Source organism: Rhipicephalus microplus, chromosome 10 (genome assembly GCF_043290135.1).
Source record: "Rhipicephalus microplus isolate Deutch F79 chromosome 10, USDA_Rmic, whole genome shotgun sequence".
Taxonomy (NCBI): domain Eukaryota; kingdom Metazoa; phylum Arthropoda; class Arachnida; order Ixodida; family Ixodidae; genus Rhipicephalus; species Rhipicephalus microplus.
Genome location: NC_134709.1, coordinates 45,455,020 through 45,475,638, shown reverse-complemented (window position 1 = coordinate 45,475,638; position 20,619 = coordinate 45,455,020). Strand labels below are relative to the sequence as shown.

The following is a 20,619-nucleotide window of genomic DNA, read 5'->3' as shown; positions in this document are numbered from 1 at the left end:
GGTAAGCGTGCGGTTCTATAATAGGTAGCTACAAAGTGCGTCATGGGCATGTCTGACCTGCTTCGCTTTTACATCGCACAATGCCCTTTCTAAGGTAAGCATTCGATTTTATCATAGGTAGCTACAAAGCTTGACATGGACATGTCTGACTTGCTTGGCTTTTGCATTGCACAATGCTCCCTCCTAAGGTAAGCGTTCGGTTTTATCATAGGTAACATCCGTACCCCGAACGCTGTTTTCAGGCTGAATCGGCACAGCGTTTTATGTTCTTTTAAGCATTTTACTGTACACTATGCATGTTGGCATCTAACCTGAAACGAGACGAACCGGCCCTTGTCCAGCGACTGCTGCAGTGCATAGAGTGCTTCCTCCAAAGCTTCAGGGTCCTCCGAAGCCATCCGTTTCAATGCTTCTGCAACTTGTGCCTTGGTGCCGTTAATTAGTAATTCGTCAACCACCTGCAAAGTGATCGTAATGTTCGGTTACAAGGGCCTCTCACGCGTGCCCAAAGAACAGCAACAATGCCTTCATAACGTTTATGTCACAGCATGTAACGAAACATGCCCTTTTTTTTTATGCCTATTCACAGGGCAGAACAAAGTTTAATAAAATTTTAGCTACTCAACGGTGTGACCAGTAAGAGGAACACGTAACTCTACAATACATATATAGGTCCCGATCCAATACGGAATTGTTTTTTTTTCCTAGCTGTGCAAAATTCTGAAAATCACTTCTACATATATCTCCAAAACCGAAAAGAATGCTCTTTGAGCACCGATTCTTACAGAGGCCTTCCCAGTCTAAACGGGGCAAGTTGGTATCTGTTCATTGCTGAAAGGACACAGCTTTACAATGACTTCGGAAAAGAACAAGAAAGTGTATTGTTCAGGCACAGTGCTAAAAGGCGTAGAGATGCTAATAATACCAGTAAGCTCGTTTTTTGTCTCATAGCACCCACACATCATGGTTGGATTAAATGCCACCGAGCTACAGTTCGCCCTTTGCTCCCAAGGGGGTGCCAGTGGGGCCGCCTGGCAGGAGTGAGACTACATGGGGCCATGCCGTTCCCCTTTCGGAAGTTAGCGCCCGAGTCAGCGATCATCTCTCGTGAGGAATCACGGGGACGATTCCACAGCTCGGCCCAACTGACCCAGGTGGCAAGTCAAACGTCAGCGGCAACGCATTAGCGGTACACTGCGTGTGCAAGGTTCCTTGTGTGCATCATAGTGGCCTTTTATTAGGTTATCAAGAATTTTACCAAATATATGCAAGATTTGGGCAGCGAGTTTGCAGTCATGTAAAACCTACTTAATACATGTATGTATTCATTGGCTCGCCGCCCTGAGCTACGTTCGTTTGTTACATCAGCATAGCTCTCTTCAAGACCTCACAGTGGTCCCCTTAATACATATGTAAGGCAAAAACACCTTGGCTGGTCATTGATACTGTTACAAAACTGCAGGTTTATGTCACTGGGTGTCACCTGAGGCATATGGTTGTCCCATGACATTTGTGTTATTATTTCTGAATCTGTGACTCTAGCTTGTGATAACAGTTTATTTCAATGCTTAACAATATTGGCAGATTTTATGCGTGCGTCTTTTTAGACAAGTGGGATATTCTTTGCATACTTTTACTTCCTTTCTTTTCTGTCACTTTACACGGCGATCCTTTCTGTACAATAAGGTAAAGAACGCAACTGGCATTCTTCGTAAGCGTTGCCCGTCTTTTTTTTTTACCTCAGCGCCATGTTGTGTCCCTAAATTTTCAAAATCCGCGTAATTTGGCACCGTTAAGAGCTTCAAATTCAAATGAATTCAAAAAACATGAAATTACACACAGAACTGCCCGTATTGCTCACCATATAGAAGTCTCCTATATGGAGACTAAATCGTAATAATGCAGTCACGATGATATGCCTACCAAAGAACTCAACACAGCTAAAAAGCAACAGCAGAAACGCCACAATAAATCAAACAAAAAATTGGCAAAGCAGCAATAAACTTCAGAAGAAAATATTGCAAAGGTGAGAGCCTCTACCATACCATAGCAAACACTAGCAGGCCACTTTTAACCCAACCTTTCCCTCTGCTCCTACAAACAACACTGTCCCACCTGTGCCGACGATCTCCAAACGGCGGCCAGAGCAAATCTGCAGCCAAATGGCAAGCCCTCCACTTGCAGCTCCTTATCGGCTTCCCCAATGCCTTTGCACTGCCTCGCCTTAAGCTCCACTGCACCGTAATACAGATTCGTTGTCGTACTCAGCATGCCCAAGGCCGCAAGTGCTTCCTCGATGCGGTCACCCGCGGATGAAAACCTCAGAGCCATGACCCGACACAAGCCCAGCGTTCCACTGCCGCACTTGGTCTTTTGCTTGCCAAAGTCCACCGTGCGGACCCACCTCGTCCGTTCGTCAACTTCGTACTGCTCTACGTATTTGGGCTTGCGCGGGTCGCACTCGTCGTCCTGGTCCTTGTTTTCGGGGCAGTGGGTCTCGTGGACCCTGTAGAGAAGGGGCGGGTGGATGAAATGCAGGTACACCACCCAGTCGTTGTCCCCGCCATCAGGGTTCTTGGACACGACTACGTGCCGCACGGAGGAGTACTCGATGATAAACCGATGCCGGGCATGCGTTTCGCCGTTCTGTTCCTGCTTAGTCAGCGGTTCCTTGACGTCGACAAAGTAGACGTACAGCCTTTGGCGGTAGTGCGCAAAGTGGGCCATGCATTGTGTTATGCGATATCGGGGTTTCTTGTTGGAAGAAGATGCCCGACTCTGGTTAGACTGCTTGGCCTTTGCCTTCACTGGTTCGTCCGGCTCCCTGGGCGATGAACAGTAGTGCTCTACAAATGTTCCCATGCCCACGAAAGATCCAAGAGAAAAGTTTGAAATTTTTAGGTCGTAATGTTCATTTAAGGTCGACTCCACTAGCCTGGGCCATGATAGCCACCATCCAGGAACGGCACTGCACAGGAGCTTCACCTCCTTGGGATCCTTCCAGTTGTTGATGATGACTTCAATCGTATCGTCGTAACTCTTGGTGGGAGTAAAGTCCACATGATAGTTGGAAACGGCATCCTCGTAGCAGCTGTCCTCGTTAGTCGAGCCAAGGATGTCCGACTTGCGGACTGTTGTGGGAAGGTCAAACAGGCGCCGAAGCAGGGCACTCGAGGGATTGATGCCACTGCTAAGGCAGGTCACGGCCAGTCGGCACGACCCATCAGACATGGCGCCCTGCACAATGAGAACTTGGTGAGGGTGTATCCAAGAAATCTTTGGGCACTGGCGAAGTACAATCATGCAAGTTTCATCAGATAACGAGACATCTTTAATGGACACTGAAGAGAAAAACAATTTTTTCTCATACGTCATTCACCATTCCAAGACCACCATGCCTGTCGCAAGAGGACACTTGGCAAAGGAGAAATCGGGCAGACAGAGAGTGCGGGCAGCAACGCCACCCTGGACTTCCTACACAAAACATGACATCAATCATAGATTTGTGCTGGTTCTACTAGGTCCTACAAAGTTTCCAATCAGTAAGTATTTAAGTACAGTGTCCTCTGAGGAGGCCATAGACTTAACACCCTAGGTTTTAGGAAATTCTGTTAGGCCAAGGTAATTAAACTGTGCAAAATACACTCTAGCGATCCATGACACCACACACACCCAGATTTCAGTGCAGAATTTGAAAATGAACCTTTGACCTTCGACTTTTGCCTGTAGTAATGAATTTGATAGTGAAATTAGCGACTGTCTCACTTCCGTGAACTTTTGAGCTAAAAATATTACGGCCTCAGCACCGCTTCCTTCTGAAGGGCAGATAACTGCATGACTATGCATTCAAGCACTTTTCAGAGAACAGTGTGACGCACGTGTTCAGCCATCCGTCCAGTGTACAAGTTTTACAGAACTAAGTTCGATGCAGTGTTGAGAGCATCATACAGACAGTAAAAAAAAAAAAATGAATCGATAGTCTGAAGTACTGTTAAACCTAAGGCTTGTTTTCTTTTGTTCTCTGCAATATTGTGATCAAGTTTATCTGTGGCCTAAGCATTAACCTCATGCAATTCGTCTATTCGCGCACCGCACAACTCTCCAGTTGCACCAAATGTCGAAAACCAAATTGGGCAGATCCGCACTGTCGCTGACATAATGCAGTGATGTCACGCGGACAATGGCAATGAAAAGTCGTCGAATGTGTGCGAAGCACAAATGTGTGCAAATACGAGGCAGTGGTATCTTATGAAGTGCACGAGCATGCAACACGACACCTTCCAACGTTTGAAACTGAGCGCGTGCTCACGTGTACAATACTTTCTACTTCTCTGACATTTTGTGATAAATTCATTCGCATGCCATATACAATTTGCTCTGTATGTGTACTAATCTCAACGTAGGCTTCCTGCACAGCTGTGAATTTTACTGGCTGCAGGCCTACCTTATGTGCCTTGAGTACACAAATATCATGATCATCATCCAGACTACGCTTACTGCAGGACAAAAGCCTCTCCCATATGTTCCGCCAGTCTACTCTGTCCTGTGTTTGCTGCTGCCACTTCCATACCCACAAACTTCCGTATCTAATCTGCCCAACTAACATTGTTTTCGCTTCACACACTTGCCTTCTTTCGGAACCCAGCCTGTGATCCTCAATGACCTACGTGCCCTGACCATTTCTTCTTGATTTCAATTATGATGTCCTTTACTCCCGTTTATTCCCTGACCCACTCTGCTCTCTTCTTGTCCCTTAAGGTTATACCTATAATTTGCTTTTCCGCCGCTCACTGCGTCGTCCTCAATTTAGGCTGAATCCTCTTTGTAAGGGGGGTCGCCTTGAGACGCTCGGAGCAGTAGGACGCACTGTACATCGTCTCCCGAGCCTTTCGGCATTTTCGCTGCGACGCGTGCTTACTGACCAATAATTTATGTATGAGTGGGTGCATGAGGTTATTGGGAACGCGCGGATATCACTCTCTGCACTGGATTTATCAAGATTCTCCCAGGAGCATCTGCTGACCCGACCAACGCCGCTCGCCGCCCTGAGCCTAGCTGGCTCAGCGCGCGTCCGGCTCCTTGCCTAAGCCTGGTGCAGCGTCTCACGCTACACACATCGTCGTGCCCAGCCGCCCACCGGAATGGAGTGCGTCGTAGAAGGTCATACCATCTCTGAAGAGGAGTGGTCCGACGATTCCTGGCAATCGCCCGGCTATCGTGCCCAGGAACGACGCCGACGGGAACTTCAAAACCAAGGCAAGCCCGTTCTTCAACCGTGTACGTCGGAGAATGCCCGCGCCGCTGTGCCGGAACGCCAACCCCAGGTCAAGTCACGTCCGCCTCGGTTACGTCGGCGGGCACCACTCCCCCGATTGCCGCAAGACTCCATTCATATAGTAGGACGTCCAAGAACGCCCATCGACTTGACGAAAGTGCCGCCGTGGCAATTGCACGACGCCCTGCTCAAGGCAGCTTCACTGCCAGATCAGCCACCAGCAAGTCGGGATCGCCTTCGGACGCACCCCACCAATAATACCTTTACCTTGAGCGTGATCGACTCGCAACGCGCCCAAGCCTACCTTCGAGTGAAGTCGATTACCATCGGCGCTGCTACTATCGAGCTCCATGTCTACGCCCCCCCTCCAGACGACGCCATACGAGGCATCATGTTCCATGCATACGATGACTTCTCAGACGAAGAGATTTTGGCAGACCTACAAGCCAGCAACCCCACCATTCCTATCGTGAGTGGAAGACGCTTGGGCCAAACTAGGCACGTCGTGGTTGCACTAATGACGCCAAACCTTCCAAAGTGGATATTCTACCACGGAACCGACATCAGGCTGTACCCGTTCTACAACAGGGTGGAATCGTGTTTTAACTGCCGCAAGGTTGGTCACCGCACGGATGTTTGCCCGATGCCACGTAAGCAGCGGTGCCGCCGTTGCGGAGAGGAACACCCCACACCAGGACAGGGCGAAACACCCGCATGCACGCCACGCTGCATCGTCTGCAATGGTGCACACAACACCGGCAGCTCAAACTGCAAGTATCGCTTTATCAAGAAGGCGCCACCCACCCCGCAATCGAAGCAAGAAGCGCAAGAACCTTCGTCGAACATCCATCGCAACCCATCTCACAGTGGCTCCTCCAGCAGACGCTCACCATCATCTCGAGACCATTCTGCATCTTTCCCACCACTCGGGAACAGCAGCAACCAGCAGCAGCGCCGAGAGAGCAGGTCCCCATCCCACACCCGGCGCTCAGGGTCTCGTTCAGCTAAACGACGTGGCAGCAGGTGTCGATCCCACAGCAGGCGCCCGAGGTCACGCTCAGCCCAACGACGAGACAGCAGGCCCTCATCTCACTCAAGGTCCAAATCAGCCAGGCGCAGCCCATCGGTGTCTCGTTCATCCAGTCGAGGTCCCGGAGAAGCGTCCAAGTCGGTGGCCTGGCAGCGGGGCGCCCCGGCATCACTACTATTTTCCGATTCACAGGTGAGGGAGTTGGCAAAGGAGAATTCTGCCCTTAAGGCTCAAATCTCGGCCCAGCAGTCCCAGATAGCTAAATTGACTAGCTACATCCAGTCTCTAGAAGCCAAAATAGATAGAGCACTCAGTATCGACAAACAAACTACACCCACATCATCCGAAACACAAGACGCACATCCGAACCCCCTGGCACCAAACCCGGCGTTATCGCCAGTTCCTCAACTTCAGAACGCTAATAAACGCAAGGCAGCTACACCCACAGCTTCACTCCACGCAGACGCCGACATCACTACAAAAGTAACGACGGCAGTCACGGCAGCCATCTCAACGCTGAAATCCGATCTGAACGCTGAAATAGAAACGCGCTTTAATGCGATCCACCAAACCATCCGGGAAACAACCACCTCATTCGCCGTGTTAAAGAGCTCGACCGAAGCTGCACTGGCCGACTTCAGTGTGCAGTTGGCCATCCACCGCACACCATCCAATAGCCGGCAAACACCGGCCCCTACGCCAATAACATAGTCATGGCGGCTCTCCACACGCTCACCGTCTGGCAGTGGAACTGCAGGAGCTTCCGCAATAAGAAGGGCCATCTGCAGCAACATATCCAGCATATTCAAAACCATGCACCAAATGGGGAATGTTCGCCGGACATCATAGTTTTACAAGAAACGAACACTGCCGCTCAACTGCCCGGATACGCATCATATAATCAGAAAATAGACATATCCGCGAGCGCACAATGCCACACTGCCATCTTAGTACACAAGAATGTCACAGCCATTCAACATGAAATTGAGGGTACGAGTATTCATCACACACTGGTGGAAATTATACCAAAAAGACGAGGAGACAAGCCACTCTTCATTTTAAATATATACAGCCCTCCAAGAGATACAGCTGCGGATCTACCTTACATCTTTCGGAAAGCAACAAATCTGGCGAAGGATGCAAAGCTGCTCGTACTAGGCGATTTTAACGCAAAACATCCCGAATGGGGATACCCGAAATCCAACCCCAAGGGTCGCCGATTATGGAGCATCATACACGACCTAGGTTTCAGTATCCTCAATGATCCGGAGCAATCGACGCGAATCGGGAACAGCGTATGTCGAGATACTACCCCAGACCTCTCCCTTTGCAAAAACACGGAGGGTGCCCGTTGGCAAAACACAGGTCACACCGTAGGAAGTGACCATTTCATTCTAGCGGTAACCATTGAGTTAACCACAAGCAATGTAAAAAAACGAGCCACAGCTCGCATTACAGACTGGGATAAATTCCGCCAACTGCGCAAAGAAACGGCACCCGATTCGGTATTGGACTTGAACGAATGGATACTTTCTTTGAGTCGAGATGTGGACGCTACAACATACCAAGCAGACGTAACTCCGGAACAGCCATCAACAGATTCACGCCTTCTACATATGTGGGAGGCGCATGAAAGCCTCATGCGTAGGTGGCGGCGCCAACGTCACAACACAAGGCTCCGCCGCCGCATCTCGAGGCTCGAACGTGAATTAGAAGCCCACACCGCTGTGCTAACACGCCAACAGTGGGGCCAACTTTGCGGCAGCCTCAATGGCCAGATGGGCTGCAAGAAAACGTGGCATCTTCTGCGACACCTGCTGGACCCTGGTAGCTCCAAGTCGGCCGCACGCAAACAGCTCGCGCGAATTGTCCATCAATACCCGGGCACCAACGAAGAGCTGCTGGAGGAGCTCATCACCCGCTACATCAACACATCTCAGAAACAGAACAGCACAGAGCAGTTGCCTGAATACACTGGAACAGCCAACGAACAGTTGGACGCCGACATTTCGGAAAGTGAGGTTTGCATAGCGCTACATAAACTGCGTACAACATCGGCACCCGGTCCTGACGGGGTGACAAATAAGACGCTGCGCAACCTCGATCCAAAGTCGGTAGGGGCCATTACTGAATATATGAATGAGTGCTGGAGGTCCGGCCATTTGCCATCAGAATGGAAACACGCAAGGGTCGCGTTTATACCGAAACCGGGCAAGAAACTCGACCTGGAGAATCTTCGTCCAATCTCGTTGACCTCCTGCCTGGGCAAACTAATGGAGCATGTTGTCCTCTGTCGCTTGCAAAATTTCGCGGAAGAGCACCGCCTACTTCCCCCCACAATGCTGGGCTTCAGGGCCCATCTATCCACTCAGGATGCGCTCATCCAGTTGCATCACGATCTCCTACGACCTGAGAGTGGCACTAGTACCAAGGCTTTGCTCGGTCTGGACCTTCACAAAGCATTTGACAACGTGAAGCATAGTGCCATTTTAGGCAGTCTGTCCGAACTACGATCCGGGGAACGCATATTTAACTACGTCCGTGCTTTCTTATCTAATCGAACGGTTGAACTCTCAGTGGGTGACCTTCGTTCTAAGCTCATCACACTCGGTGATCGCGGCACCCCGCAGGGAGCTGTTTTGTCCCCTTTCCTTTTCAACCTCGCTATGAGGTCACTACCTCCCAAACTTGACACGATACCCGGCCTGCGATACACCCTCTACGCAGATGACATCACGCTCTGGACGACGGTGGGATCCGATGGTCAAATCGAGGAGACTCTTCAAAGAGCAACCGACGTAGTCGTTCAGCACGTGTCAGAAGCGGGTTTGGAGTGTTCCCAGAGCAAATCGGAGCTACTATTACTGCGACCTCCAGATCGCCGCAAAATTAAGACTCCACTTCCTAGTATTAACGTGTATGTCAATGACACGCCAATTAAGCAGGTGGCCCACATGAGAGTACTCGGACTCATTGTGCAAACAAACCACCACAACAACATTACGCTAGACCGTCTCACCGTAACCGTGAACCAGACGGCCCATCTTATATCTCGAGTGAGCGCTCGCAATCGAGGCATGAAGGAGAAAGAACTGCTACAGATAATTCAAGCCTTCGTTTTGTCGCGCTTCACGTACGCCCTCCCTTATTTGCACCTCCTTCAATCTGAGCGAGCCCAACTAAATCGGCTCTTACGCAAAGCGTATAAGGTGGCATTGGGTCTCCCCCGAAACACATCGACAGAGCACCTCCTCAGTCTTGGGCTGCATAACACCTTAGAAGAACTTCTTGAAGCGCATCTTACGGCGCAAATTCACCGATTACAGGGAAGCAGGACGGGGCGTTGGATCCTTGCTAACATTGACCATGTGGTATCTCCTACGGGTAACGATCCGGCTGTCATCCCCCCCAACATCAGAAAGAAATTCCTCATAAAACCACTGCCAAAGAACATGTTGGCCAGCCATCACGACGGTAGAAGGAAAGCGAGGGCCAAATTCTTGCAAAAAACGTACGCGTCCAACCCAACCGTTGCGTACGTTGACGCCGCCCAATACCGAGAGTTTACTAAAGCATATGCAATAAGCGTAATCACTCTCCCCGGCAACAACGCCAATTCACCTCAAATTAAAGCGGCTGCTTCTGTCCGTGTGCTTAATACGACAGAAGCTGAGGAAGCGGCGATAGCGCTAGCAGCAGCATCCGGATTCACCACTATACTCAGTGACTCAAAGGCTGCTATATCCAACTTCGCACGTGGCATTGTGGCCCCCACAACTCTGCGTTTACTATTGCCCAGTCTCCTTACAGATGCTGAGGAAGACGCACTATCCTCCATTGCGCTGGTATGGGTGCCGGCTCACGCGGGGAACCCAGGGAACGAGGCGGCCCACCTATATGCTCGAGGATTCGTCAGCCGAGCGGTGGTACCCGCCTCTGATTTGGAAAACCCTGGTGAAGCCTTGACATCCTACCATGACATCACACAATATTACCGTCTTTCGAGGCAGACAAAACCACCCCCGCACCATAAGCTAACTAAGCGCCAGGAGGTTATCTGGCGCCGCTTGCAAACACATTCATTTCCGTGCCCATACATTTATGCACGTATATACCCCGACTCGATTGATCCGCATTGCTCGCATTGTGGCTCAATAGCCACACTTAATCACATTCTCTGGGCCTGCAGGGAAGATCCCCCCTCTCTCGATCTCCTAGCCGCTCCCTCGCCAGAGGGGTGGGAGGCAGTTCTGACCTCCACCAGCCTGGCCGTTCAGCTCCAGGCCGTACAAAGGGCAGAGGAGGTGGCCATCAGGTTCAGCCTGGCGGGTCACCTACCTCCTTAAGTCTGACGACAATAAAGTTGTGTTCTCTCTCTCTTTGTAAGCCACCAGGTTTCTGCTTTGTAGGTAAGTACCGGCACGATGCAGCTGTTGTTTACATTCCTCTTGAGGGATAGTGGCAATATTTCATACGTGATTCGAGAATGCTTGCCGAACCTACTCCACCCCATTCATATTCCTCTAGTTACTTCAATCACGTGGTATGGCTTTGCAGTTACTAGCTGTTCCAAGTAGACGTACTCTTTCACAACTTCAAGTGCACTGCTACCTATCTTGAAACGCCGTTCTCTTTCGAGGTTGCTGCACACAAGTATATTTGCACACAAATGCAACAGAATGTGGTTTGCCCAACGTTGCACAAGATGCAGTAGTGGCAAATGATACTACAACCATTCTAGAAATATTCTTAGCCATCTCACATTTAATTAACTGGTATAATTAAAGTTTCCTGTGTCAGCGCTAGCCTAGACACTCTTGTCTGCAGCATGTATTAAGGAGAGATGCTATTAAAAAAAATGTTTCTTTAATCTGTAGCCGAAGTGAATAAAATGTTTGCTGCTTGCATAGGCTTTAATGCTCATTTTAAATATGTAATTACTTTTATAGTAAGTATCAGTTTATTCTGTACCACGGCAATGTGTAAATATAGTTCTTTTTGACCACACTTTTTTTTTCCACTAAATTTTTATGGTTCTGAGCCATTAATGGCTCACATTGGTCCACATTAACTGTAGAACACAAATAACTATCAAGAAACTGCATATAAGACATTTTAATGGACAACAGAAATTGTGATCTCAGAAGTCTTAGAATGCCCACACCATACTAATTGCTTACTTTAGGTTGGTAATAATCATATAGCAGCAAGCTTTAAAAGAGATACTTGCACTCTTCACATGGTGAAGAATATGTGAGCGGACTTTCATCCCAATCTTGCTATCAGAGGTACCAAAAACATGATCCAACATTGAAGGAATTGCCCTAAATTTTATCTCCTGAAAAATGCATTTAGGGGTCTGTGACAGCTCACCTATGAAGCAAAATTTTTTTAATTATTTCTTCCATCATGAGAGCTTGGTGATCACGGTTACTGCGAGCATGTGGTTTTTGCGAACTGCTCTTGTGAAATCCAATGGCAAGCAGCCTGGTGACGATTTCTAGAGGACTCTAGACAATAAGCTCGTTTATGCTTTTATGCCACCTTGTGCTCTTTAAAAGCTATTCTAACCTGCTTTCTACAAGTTTAATTACACTCTTCAATCTTTTTTTGTCCTTAAAGCAGAGAAACTGAATGTCTGTAAGCGAACAAAACCAAAAAATAAGTAATTTTGGAAAAACACTCGTGTTTTCCAACTCTCGGCTTCCCTTAACAAAGCGAGTATAGCATGAAAAAGAATTTGGGCAAATCCCACGCATTGCTGGAACATGTCTTTTGGAAGTGGTCCTGAGCCTTTCCGGTGGGCCAGCCTCTCTGGCAGAGACTGGCTGGCCCTAATAAAACCCCATTTCATAGGTGCGCCTTTCTATTCAACCATTGTCACATCGGACCTATCAATCTTATTATACAGAGCAAGCTTGATCAAGAAACATTTTAAACTGTGTGTCCAGGCGAGTACAGTTTTGGTGAGTGAGTGAGTACGGTTGAGCGAAATTTTGGCGAGCCCGGGCCCGAGTGAGCCCTATGCAAAAATTATATTTCTTGGGTGAGCTACTTTTTGCTAACCTACAGTCATAACTATGCTTCAGAATTACTAAGATTTATGTAGGTTCACATCTTTACCCACGTCTACTCGGACATTTTAACACACTAGCGTTCATACGCAAGCGCACTCATAGATCGGTGTCACGAGCTAAGAGAAAGGGAGTGGGGTATTTTGACTTTTTCCCTCAATCGCTTTCAGGGACGTTCTTAAACACATCTCACGACTCAGACCTTTCACTAAAGATATCCTTATTGGATTTCAACCACTGATCAACTCTTACATGAAAGTACGAGATCAAAAGCATTGAAATAAAGCTCCAATTATGAGAAGTATTGCATTAAGGAAAATTCGATACCATGATTGGCAAAGCTAATTGCCAATCATGGTATCGAACTATTGAGTAGACTCGGTCAGAGTCGTGAGTGAGTAACATTTTTCAGAAAGAGTTTGAGAGAGTCTGGTTGAGAAAAAAAATGAGCCGTTGGGTGCGAGAGTCCAGTTATAGAAAATTCTGCCGATCATCTGCTACGAGTGAGCACTGAGCGCAAACTATTCCTGGAAAGAGTCTGAGCAAACTCGGCCTTTTTTTTTTTTTTTTCTTGCTAACCTATGAGTGTGGATGAGCAGGTCGGGGCCCTGAACCCTTTGGCAAAATGAAAACTCTCTCTGCAGTATGTCTGAAAGTAAGCTTTTTACACGTGCTTACAAAATCAGACCTTTTTTTTTTTTTCGCTAGCTATCCAGGGGTGGATAAGGCCAGGGGAGGACAACATTTTAGGGGTAACAGTCACTTGAAGTACCACTGGAGAGGGGGGGAGAGGGGGCTTCAACTTTTTTTTTCAGCAGTACAAAAAAACCTCGTCACAGCACAAATACTGTTAATGAGTGCTCACAATTGCCCCACTCGTCCCTATTTGTGATAAGAGGTCAGAGGGCAAGAGCACTTTCTTGATATGAATGGGGGGGGGGGGGGGGGGCGGTCAGGCACATTACCATTTTGCGCGCTCTACGCCATGGCAAAGAAAAATTTGGAGAGGGGGGAGAGGGTACTGACCATAAGGCGACAAACTCACTTGGGCACACTCAGGCTCAGATCAGGCCGTGAATATGAGTGAGTATGCGTGGGTGATGTTTTGAGGAGTTTGCATCCGGCTGGAGATCTTCCCGAGTGCAGTTCAGAAATATTTTGGTGAGCGAGAGTCCGAGCGAGTACAGAGCGCAAGATCTATTTCTTGAGCGAGTCTGAGTTGCGCTCTTTTAGCCGACTTATGGTGCCGACACAGGCTTAAGGGGAGGCGGGGGGGTTACGGGGGGGTGGCAACCCCTTCGGATCCACCGTACTGTAACATAACCTTCTCCTCCCTTGTCAGTTATCTCAAAACATTTCGCGTCTCCTTCTGCGACACACGCTATCGGGTGACATCTCCCGCCAACGCATAGCTTTGAGTGCAAGTAAAAGTGCGTAGTACGCGTGTTACGGTTCCTCGCTTCGTGCACTGAATCCCCGAGAAGGCAACCTAAGAACGCAGGAGCCTGTGTCAAGCACTTGTCGATCGTCCCACGTGCTAAAACGCGCGCGCAAGCAAGCACAACGGTAGTAAGCAGTCTGCCGCGACATTTTCTACAGGACTGACCCGAGAAAGTGCGACCTTTACGGGTGCGATTAGGGCGCACGAAGCAGTAACGTGGTTCCGAAACTATGCTACTGACGCGTCCCGCGTCTCGTTTCGTCGTGCTTGCAAAAGCAAAAACAGCGCCCTATAGTCGCCGACGCCCCGTGTCGACTCGCCTTGTTCGTTTGACGAATCGCACTGGTTTCACCACGTCTTCATGGCCGTTGTCTGCGTCCGCCACGGAGGAAGGAAAGGTGGCATCCGCCGTGGCACGAGTCGGTCGCCGAACTCCGTTATCACGTTGGCAAGAGCCGAGGACGGACTGTCACAGAACACCTACCAGCCACAGAACAGTCGGCAACGGTTGTCCCACCAGTTTCGCGCGAACATCAGTGACTCTGATTGGCTGCTACCACGAGGACGTCATGAAATGCCGTTGTCAAATAAAAATCACAACAAAATAAAACAGGTGCACCGCGAAATTTGTATGTTTTATTTTATGCAATTCAAAGCACAACGTTTGCTCAGGGTAGAAGTTTATGACGTGTCCTTAATTTCGACGAGTGAAGCAGTGGCCTCTAGGATTTGCAACTTTCAAAAACATGATGTTGTAAAACGTTCATTTTGCAGTTTTTAGCCAAAATTGTTGGCTAAGTTACTACAAAAATTTTAATATAAAGCGAAACAAAGCATTGTCAAGTTTAAAAAAAAATACCTTAAAGGTTGTTCAAATTGTTGGTAAGCTGCTGCCACCTAGTGAAGATGTAAGTAGGCACTTGACACAATGTTGTTTGCTGTGCTCGGCAGGTGGTCTACGTACGTCCGGCACTAAGGACTCTCGGCATGTTGCCGGTAGCTCGGATCGGGAAGCATGGACTGCGGTGATTTAGATGAGGTACGTGCAAGTATTTTCGGCTTGTCACTCTACAGCTCGTACTGCGTGCGAATATTTACAGCTCATTCGGTCATAGTACGCAATCACTTTAGATGTATAACCTTTCCTATCGCTAGAAATACAGCGCTTTCCGTAGCCTCTACTCGGCGTTCCGCGTCACATGGTGAGCACGCAGCTTTTTTTTTTCGTGGGGCGTAAACAATGTTATTGCAATCTCTTCTCCTCCATTAGCTTGCTGTTTGTGATTTCTGAGCGAAGCCCAAGTGTGTAACGTTGCATGCAATTCTTCTTCGAGCATTGTTCGAAAGTTTTCGTTTAGGCATGCTACTAGCCGGCCTCTGTCCCCAAGCGGTAGCTGAAGCGGGCGGTATTCGCACGTACGTGTTGAATTCGCGATTTTCTTCGCTATAAGCGTGTTGGCTACTTTCGCCGCTGTTGAAAATTAAGGCTGTTGACATAGTTCAGGGAACTGCGCACAACTTGGCCGGGCGCCGTTCGTGCGTGCGGTTTTTCTATTTTACTTTACGGCAGCGTTTCTCCCACAGGTTGCGTGCCATGCGCGTACGCGCGTCGGGCGAAAACTGTCGGCTCGGCGTTTTGTGTCCCAAACTGACGTCCAAACCTCGCAGCGCGACGTCGACCTAGAGCAGTAATGGACGCGTGTTCACTCTTTGAAGTGTTACTGCTATCAAAGAGCAGTTAGTGTATTCTACGTGCATAGCAAAAACAAATCTCACTCCCAGCAAACCGAAACCATTTAGATTTACGAAAGTTGGTCTGTACCAAAGATTGTGCGCTGAAAGTTTTATAACTGTGCCGATTGAACTCGTATCAGGTGCCTGAAGCGGTATATATCTATGAACGTGACTTTAAGTCTGTATCAACTTACTAGTGTAAAAGAACAGTTCTGGCTTTTTAAGTGCAGTGAAACTCGTCACCGCGAAACCGAAACTGTTTACAAAACTTAGTTTCTGTTCAAGCAATCTCACATGTTTCAGGAGCTGCAAAGTAGACACCACAAGCTGACCTTTTTTTGCATGTTTGAAAGCTTCGTGAAGTGTTTTCTGGATTCCGTGGCTTCCAGCGTACGTTTTCAAAAGTTGTCCGAAATGCGAGCAGTCGACATTTAGGCCTAGCGTGGTGCCTCTGCCCGCTGAAGCCAAGCGCGACGTTTTTGTGGCGCACATTTCGTACCGAGTGAACACAAGAGACCATAATTGTGCATTTCAGTTAGTGGGTACCTGAAGCGCTTCCTGCGTTGCATTTGACTCTCTTGATTACATCGGCTATTACTCCAGATGATGTCGGTCGCAGTAGTGTATATCTAGCCGATCCTGCATGATAAAGCTTGCAATCGTGTTACTGGAGTCTGTGGCGCCAATCGGGGCTTCTCTCCTAATGTAATTCTTCCTCCGTGCTGGAGTTCATATTCTGATAACGATTATATTTAATGCGAAGCGTTTCTTAGCGAACTTCGGTGACTTTGAGCGTATCTATCTATCAGCCTACGACTTTTAGCTCTCCTGGCCGTTCCGATTATGGTATCGATACCATACTTGGTATGGCATAACATGATTGTATGAAGAACATATTTGACTACTCATAAACATGATCATGGCATGTGTCATGCTTTTCATGTGTCATGACATGTATTTCATGAATGTCATGATTTACATTTCATGGTCCTGCAGCTCTTGTGGTGGTTTCGTTCGCATGGCGTCTTGCAAGACTGGTATGATGTGACATGATTGCATGCCGAACACAAGCGACCGACCCTAACATTAAAATCATCACATGCGTGTCATGTAACATGCCACGCTCATGATGCGCTCGCGGCCGTTTCGCTAGCGTCCCATATACCAAACTTGGTACTACGGTACGTGAATGGATGATGAAGGTATGTGACTGGTGCACACATGGTAATTATGAGGTGCGTGTAATTTAATAACATGACTACATGCCACGCTCATGATGCGCTGGTGGCCGTTTCGCTAGCTTCACTTATACCAAATATTGTATTACGGGACGTGAATGGATGACCAAGGTCGGATACTGGTGCAAACATGATAATCATGAGATGCCTGTCATGTGAGAACGTGACTGCATGCCACAGTCAAGGCGCCAATACATTTCGACGTGACGCGGTGCGCGTGCTCGCCGGCGTTCATTTCGTCGCGTCACGCCGGCGTTGCCGCGGCAGGTGCCGGTCCTGCCACACATTCGCAGACGCACGTTGCGTTGCTATGACGCATGCGCGTTTCAGCGCGTCCGGCGTCCCTCCGTCACGAAAAGAGGGAGACGCAGTGCTGTCGGGGTAACGCATGCATCGGCGCGAAATGCACCACGTCGCATTTCGCGCTGGTTGCCGTTGGGCCGCGCCGACGGACGCTGGTGGCGCCGGTCGCACCTGGCGTCACACTATAGAGTGCTCGCATTTTGCTAACGTAGCGTTGATGTTCCCAGCGTGCGCGCGCGTCAACGCTACATTGCAGTACATTGGGCCCTTCACGATGCGCTCGGGGTCGTTTTGCGAACTCCACATATACCAAATTTGGTGTTGCGTGACGTCAATGAATGACGAATGTATACGACTGGTGCAGCCATGCATAATGCCGACAAGCGTGTCATTTAAGAAAATGACAACATACCACGCTCATAGCGTGCTCGCGGCCGTCTCGCTAGCTCCACATATAACAAATTTGGTATCACGTGACGTGAATAGATAGCGAAGGTAAACGACGCATTCAAACGTGATAGTCATGGCACGTAATTCGAGTACGGCATCGTTTACCTCCACCTCGTAATTGTGCTGATTTTAGAGTGCCATATCATCCTTCCTCATTCGTGCTTCGCATATCACCGATTTTCACTGTACTTGGGATCTGCCAATTTTTTATCGACACAAATTGAGCCATCAAGCCTCTTCGTTCTGATTATGTTTTGTAGCATCACTAGAAGTCCGGAATATGTCTGTCATCTCTTTCCGATTTTAACCGTCTTCATTCACGACTCTATTTCTATATACTGTACATGATCCGCGCAAGTAGCGACCAAGTCGAAGCTCTTCCAGTCCAGCCTTTTTTTTTTTTGGCATTACGTAATTTAGGTATATTGTGATTGCAACATCAACCGCTAGCCAGTTTGTTTTTCCGTTAGCTTTGAATCGCAGTGCCTCTGGGAGGCACAAATGCCTTCTGTGGGCCTCGCTGAATGTATATCCTGGTATTCCATCACAATAACAATAATTTAATATATCATTAATTAAAGAAATAAGGTAAGATCATATACAGCAGGTTCTAGAGCCTTCGCAAAATTTTCTAACTCTATAGGCTTTCTACAGCAAATGCTACAACATTTACTAACGTTATCAATGCCAGGCTTTGTCGCCCTATTTCAAATAAAATTAGGACATAAAAATTAGACCATTTTCAACCAAACACCGCGGATACAGCCGAAGATGTAAAAAAAACAGATCAAAATGTCATCACAACGTGACCTGCGCCCCAAAAGCGTGTAACAATCGACTTTTAAATCTACATCTGCCAGAAAAAGTTACGCGAACGCAACACTTGCACCTGTTGTTGGTCATCAAACTACAAGCTGTTATTACAAGATGACCACAGCAGCTGATTAAAGGGACCCCGAGACGGTTTTGATGATTTTTTACGAACTCATTGGGCCGGTAGACCAAGTCCTAAAGATTATATAGAGACTGATTTGAGCTCCCTGCGTAAACTGTGTATAGTTTAATGCAACGCTTTAAAGCTGCGAATCGCTGAGACTCCGCCAAACGCGTTTTCAACCACCCATACACCAAGCGACACGCTCTGCCCCACTGACGTCATTGTTGCCAGCCGATCTGATTGGCTGTGGAACGCGCAGCACAGACAGCCGGTATCGGATCGGCGGTGGCATTTAGGGCCCTTCCACGCGCTTCCCGCACAACCGCAACGCACGTGCCGGGACCCCTACCGCGCGCAAGCGGGGGACAAATAAGCCGATTGGCGACTTGCTTATTTGTCCCCCGCTTGCGTGCGGTAGGGGTCCCGGCACGTGCGTTGTGGTTGTGCGGGAAGCGCGTGGAAGGGCCCTAAATACCACCGCCGATCCTATACCGGCTGTCTGTGCTGCGCGTTCCACAGCCAATCAGATCAGCTGGAAACAATGACGTCAGTGGGGCAGAGCGTGTCGCGACTTGCTTATTTGTCCCCCACTTGCGTGCGGTATAGGGGTCACGGCACGTGCGTTGCGGCTGTGCGGAAAGTGCCTGGACGCGTATGCGGTGTCACGCCCCGTCGTGACGCAGGCGCCGTGAAGGCGGAGCTTAACCCCGAGTGCTCGAAGGAAGAGTTGAGTGCAGTTGTGGGTGAAAGGTGGAGCGGATCAGGAGGGTACCTTTTTTTGGTACTCGTAGTTCCGTTAATAATGGGTGTTTCGATTGAACTCTGGTGCCAATGATTTGCTCCAGTAGTGGTCTATAGTCAAAAACGGAATGTGAAAGAACAGTTTCAGGGACCATTTAATGCGATACAGCTTCAGCATTGTAAAAAGTGAGCAAGACGAGATTTCTCAGAACCAACACGTTAATCCGGCAATCAGTGTAGCGTCGGGTAGTCGTGTAAATGCGTGGGTTGCGTGCAGATCACTCTGGGAATTAAAAGAAGAAAAATAACCTTTAGCTATTCGAAGGCTTCTTTGTTTTGGGGTTCTCCCGGCGGTTCTGATTATTCAAAAACTATTCTCGAAATATTAGTTATTTCGAATATTTTCGACTACGTACTATTTCAGTGAAATACTTATGGAATACAACGCTATTCGATTCGTAATTTTCGAATATTCGCTCACTCCTAGCCCTTAGTTTTATTGTGAACAAAAAATAAGTACAAGACGGAGGAGCTGCATGCGTAGATCCGAAAATAGACAGTGGTACCCTATACCCCGCTTTTTTTTTTTCAAGACAAAGGAAGTGGAACTGGCAAAGCGGTTAACGTAATGCATAGGAGAGATACACGGTGATCAATTCGAGCTTTGGTACGGGTACCATTTACGTAATGGTTTTGAAGCTGTGTGGAGAGGGGGGGGGGGGCGAGGTAGGGGGGGGGACGTAAGTGATGTGATAGGAGTTAGTTTGCTTATCGAAGCGGTGTTTCATATAGACACCGACGTCACTTAACGAATTTCGGTGTTCGTGTCGGCTTGATTGAGCCTGCTGCGACATTCAAAAAAGAAGAGGAGAAAAGAAACGAAAAATAAATGAATACATGTGCTTGAATTACAACTGCGTAGCATATGAATAAAAAATGTTGAGATATATAAAAGATGCAATTAAGGCATCATACCAACAGGGAAATTAGTATAACGCATCACTTATGGCTACAAACAACATTCCACACTGTTGAAACAGCGTAGAGCTATCGCCAGACTTAAGTTCTTTTTTTTTTCCTGCTTCGAAATCGGCAGTTTACTAACGATCCTCGTCAGTACCTCCCTCCGTCTTCCCTCAAGGCAAACCAGACCTGGTCACAATCATCTGACACCATACTTGCGCGTAATAACCTTTTCAAGCACTCCTTTCCGCGAAACATTAGCGAATGGAATACATTGCCTACATATGTTCTGCCTGAACATGGCATTCCTGACCTCGAAAAATACATGGTCTTTTCGCTTAGACAACATTGTTAATACCATGCTATGTAACGTTATCTCGTGATTTCAGCTGCGTTGCTTTACTTTTGTGCTTGAGATTGTATCTAGAAATGT

The 20,619-nt window shown here is 48.1% G+C and overlaps 2 protein-coding genes across 5 annotated transcripts in view; one reads left to right on the top strand and one right to left on the bottom strand.

Annotated features, from left to right (window-relative positions):
- LOC119181112 (uncharacterized) overlaps positions 1–20,619 on the bottom strand; it is a 90,537-nt gene that overhangs the window by 47,252 nt on the left and 22,666 nt on the right. The window contains exons 1-3 of one of the 3 annotated variants that reach the window (XM_075875597.1): positions 14,141–14,388; positions 2,116–3,237; positions 312–458 (exon numbers count right to left, since the gene is read on the bottom strand). In XM_075875597.1, the coding sequence (XP_075731712.1) occupies positions 312–458; positions 2,116–3,231 (1,263 nt within the window). In that variant the 5' untranslated portion in view covers positions 3,232–3,237; positions 14,141–14,388. Of the gene's footprint in view, positions 1–311; positions 459–2,115; positions 3,238–14,140; positions 14,389–20,619 lie in introns of those variants that run through there. The other 2 variants (XM_037432293.2, XM_075875596.1) reach the window with 2 other exon arrangements.
- Lk6 (MAPK interacting serine/threonine Lk6 kinase) overlaps positions 14,821–20,619 on the top strand; it is a 163,095-nt gene continuing 157,296 nt past the window's right edge. The window contains exon 1 of one of the 2 annotated variants that reach the window (XM_037431915.2): positions 14,821–14,859. In XM_037431915.2, coding sequence (XP_037287812.2) covers positions 14,836–14,859 — 24 coding nt within the window. In that variant the 5' untranslated portion in view covers positions 14,821–14,835. Of the gene's footprint in view, positions 14,860–15,004; positions 15,023–20,619 lie in introns of those variants that run through there. The other variant, XM_075875598.1, reaches the window with a different exon arrangement.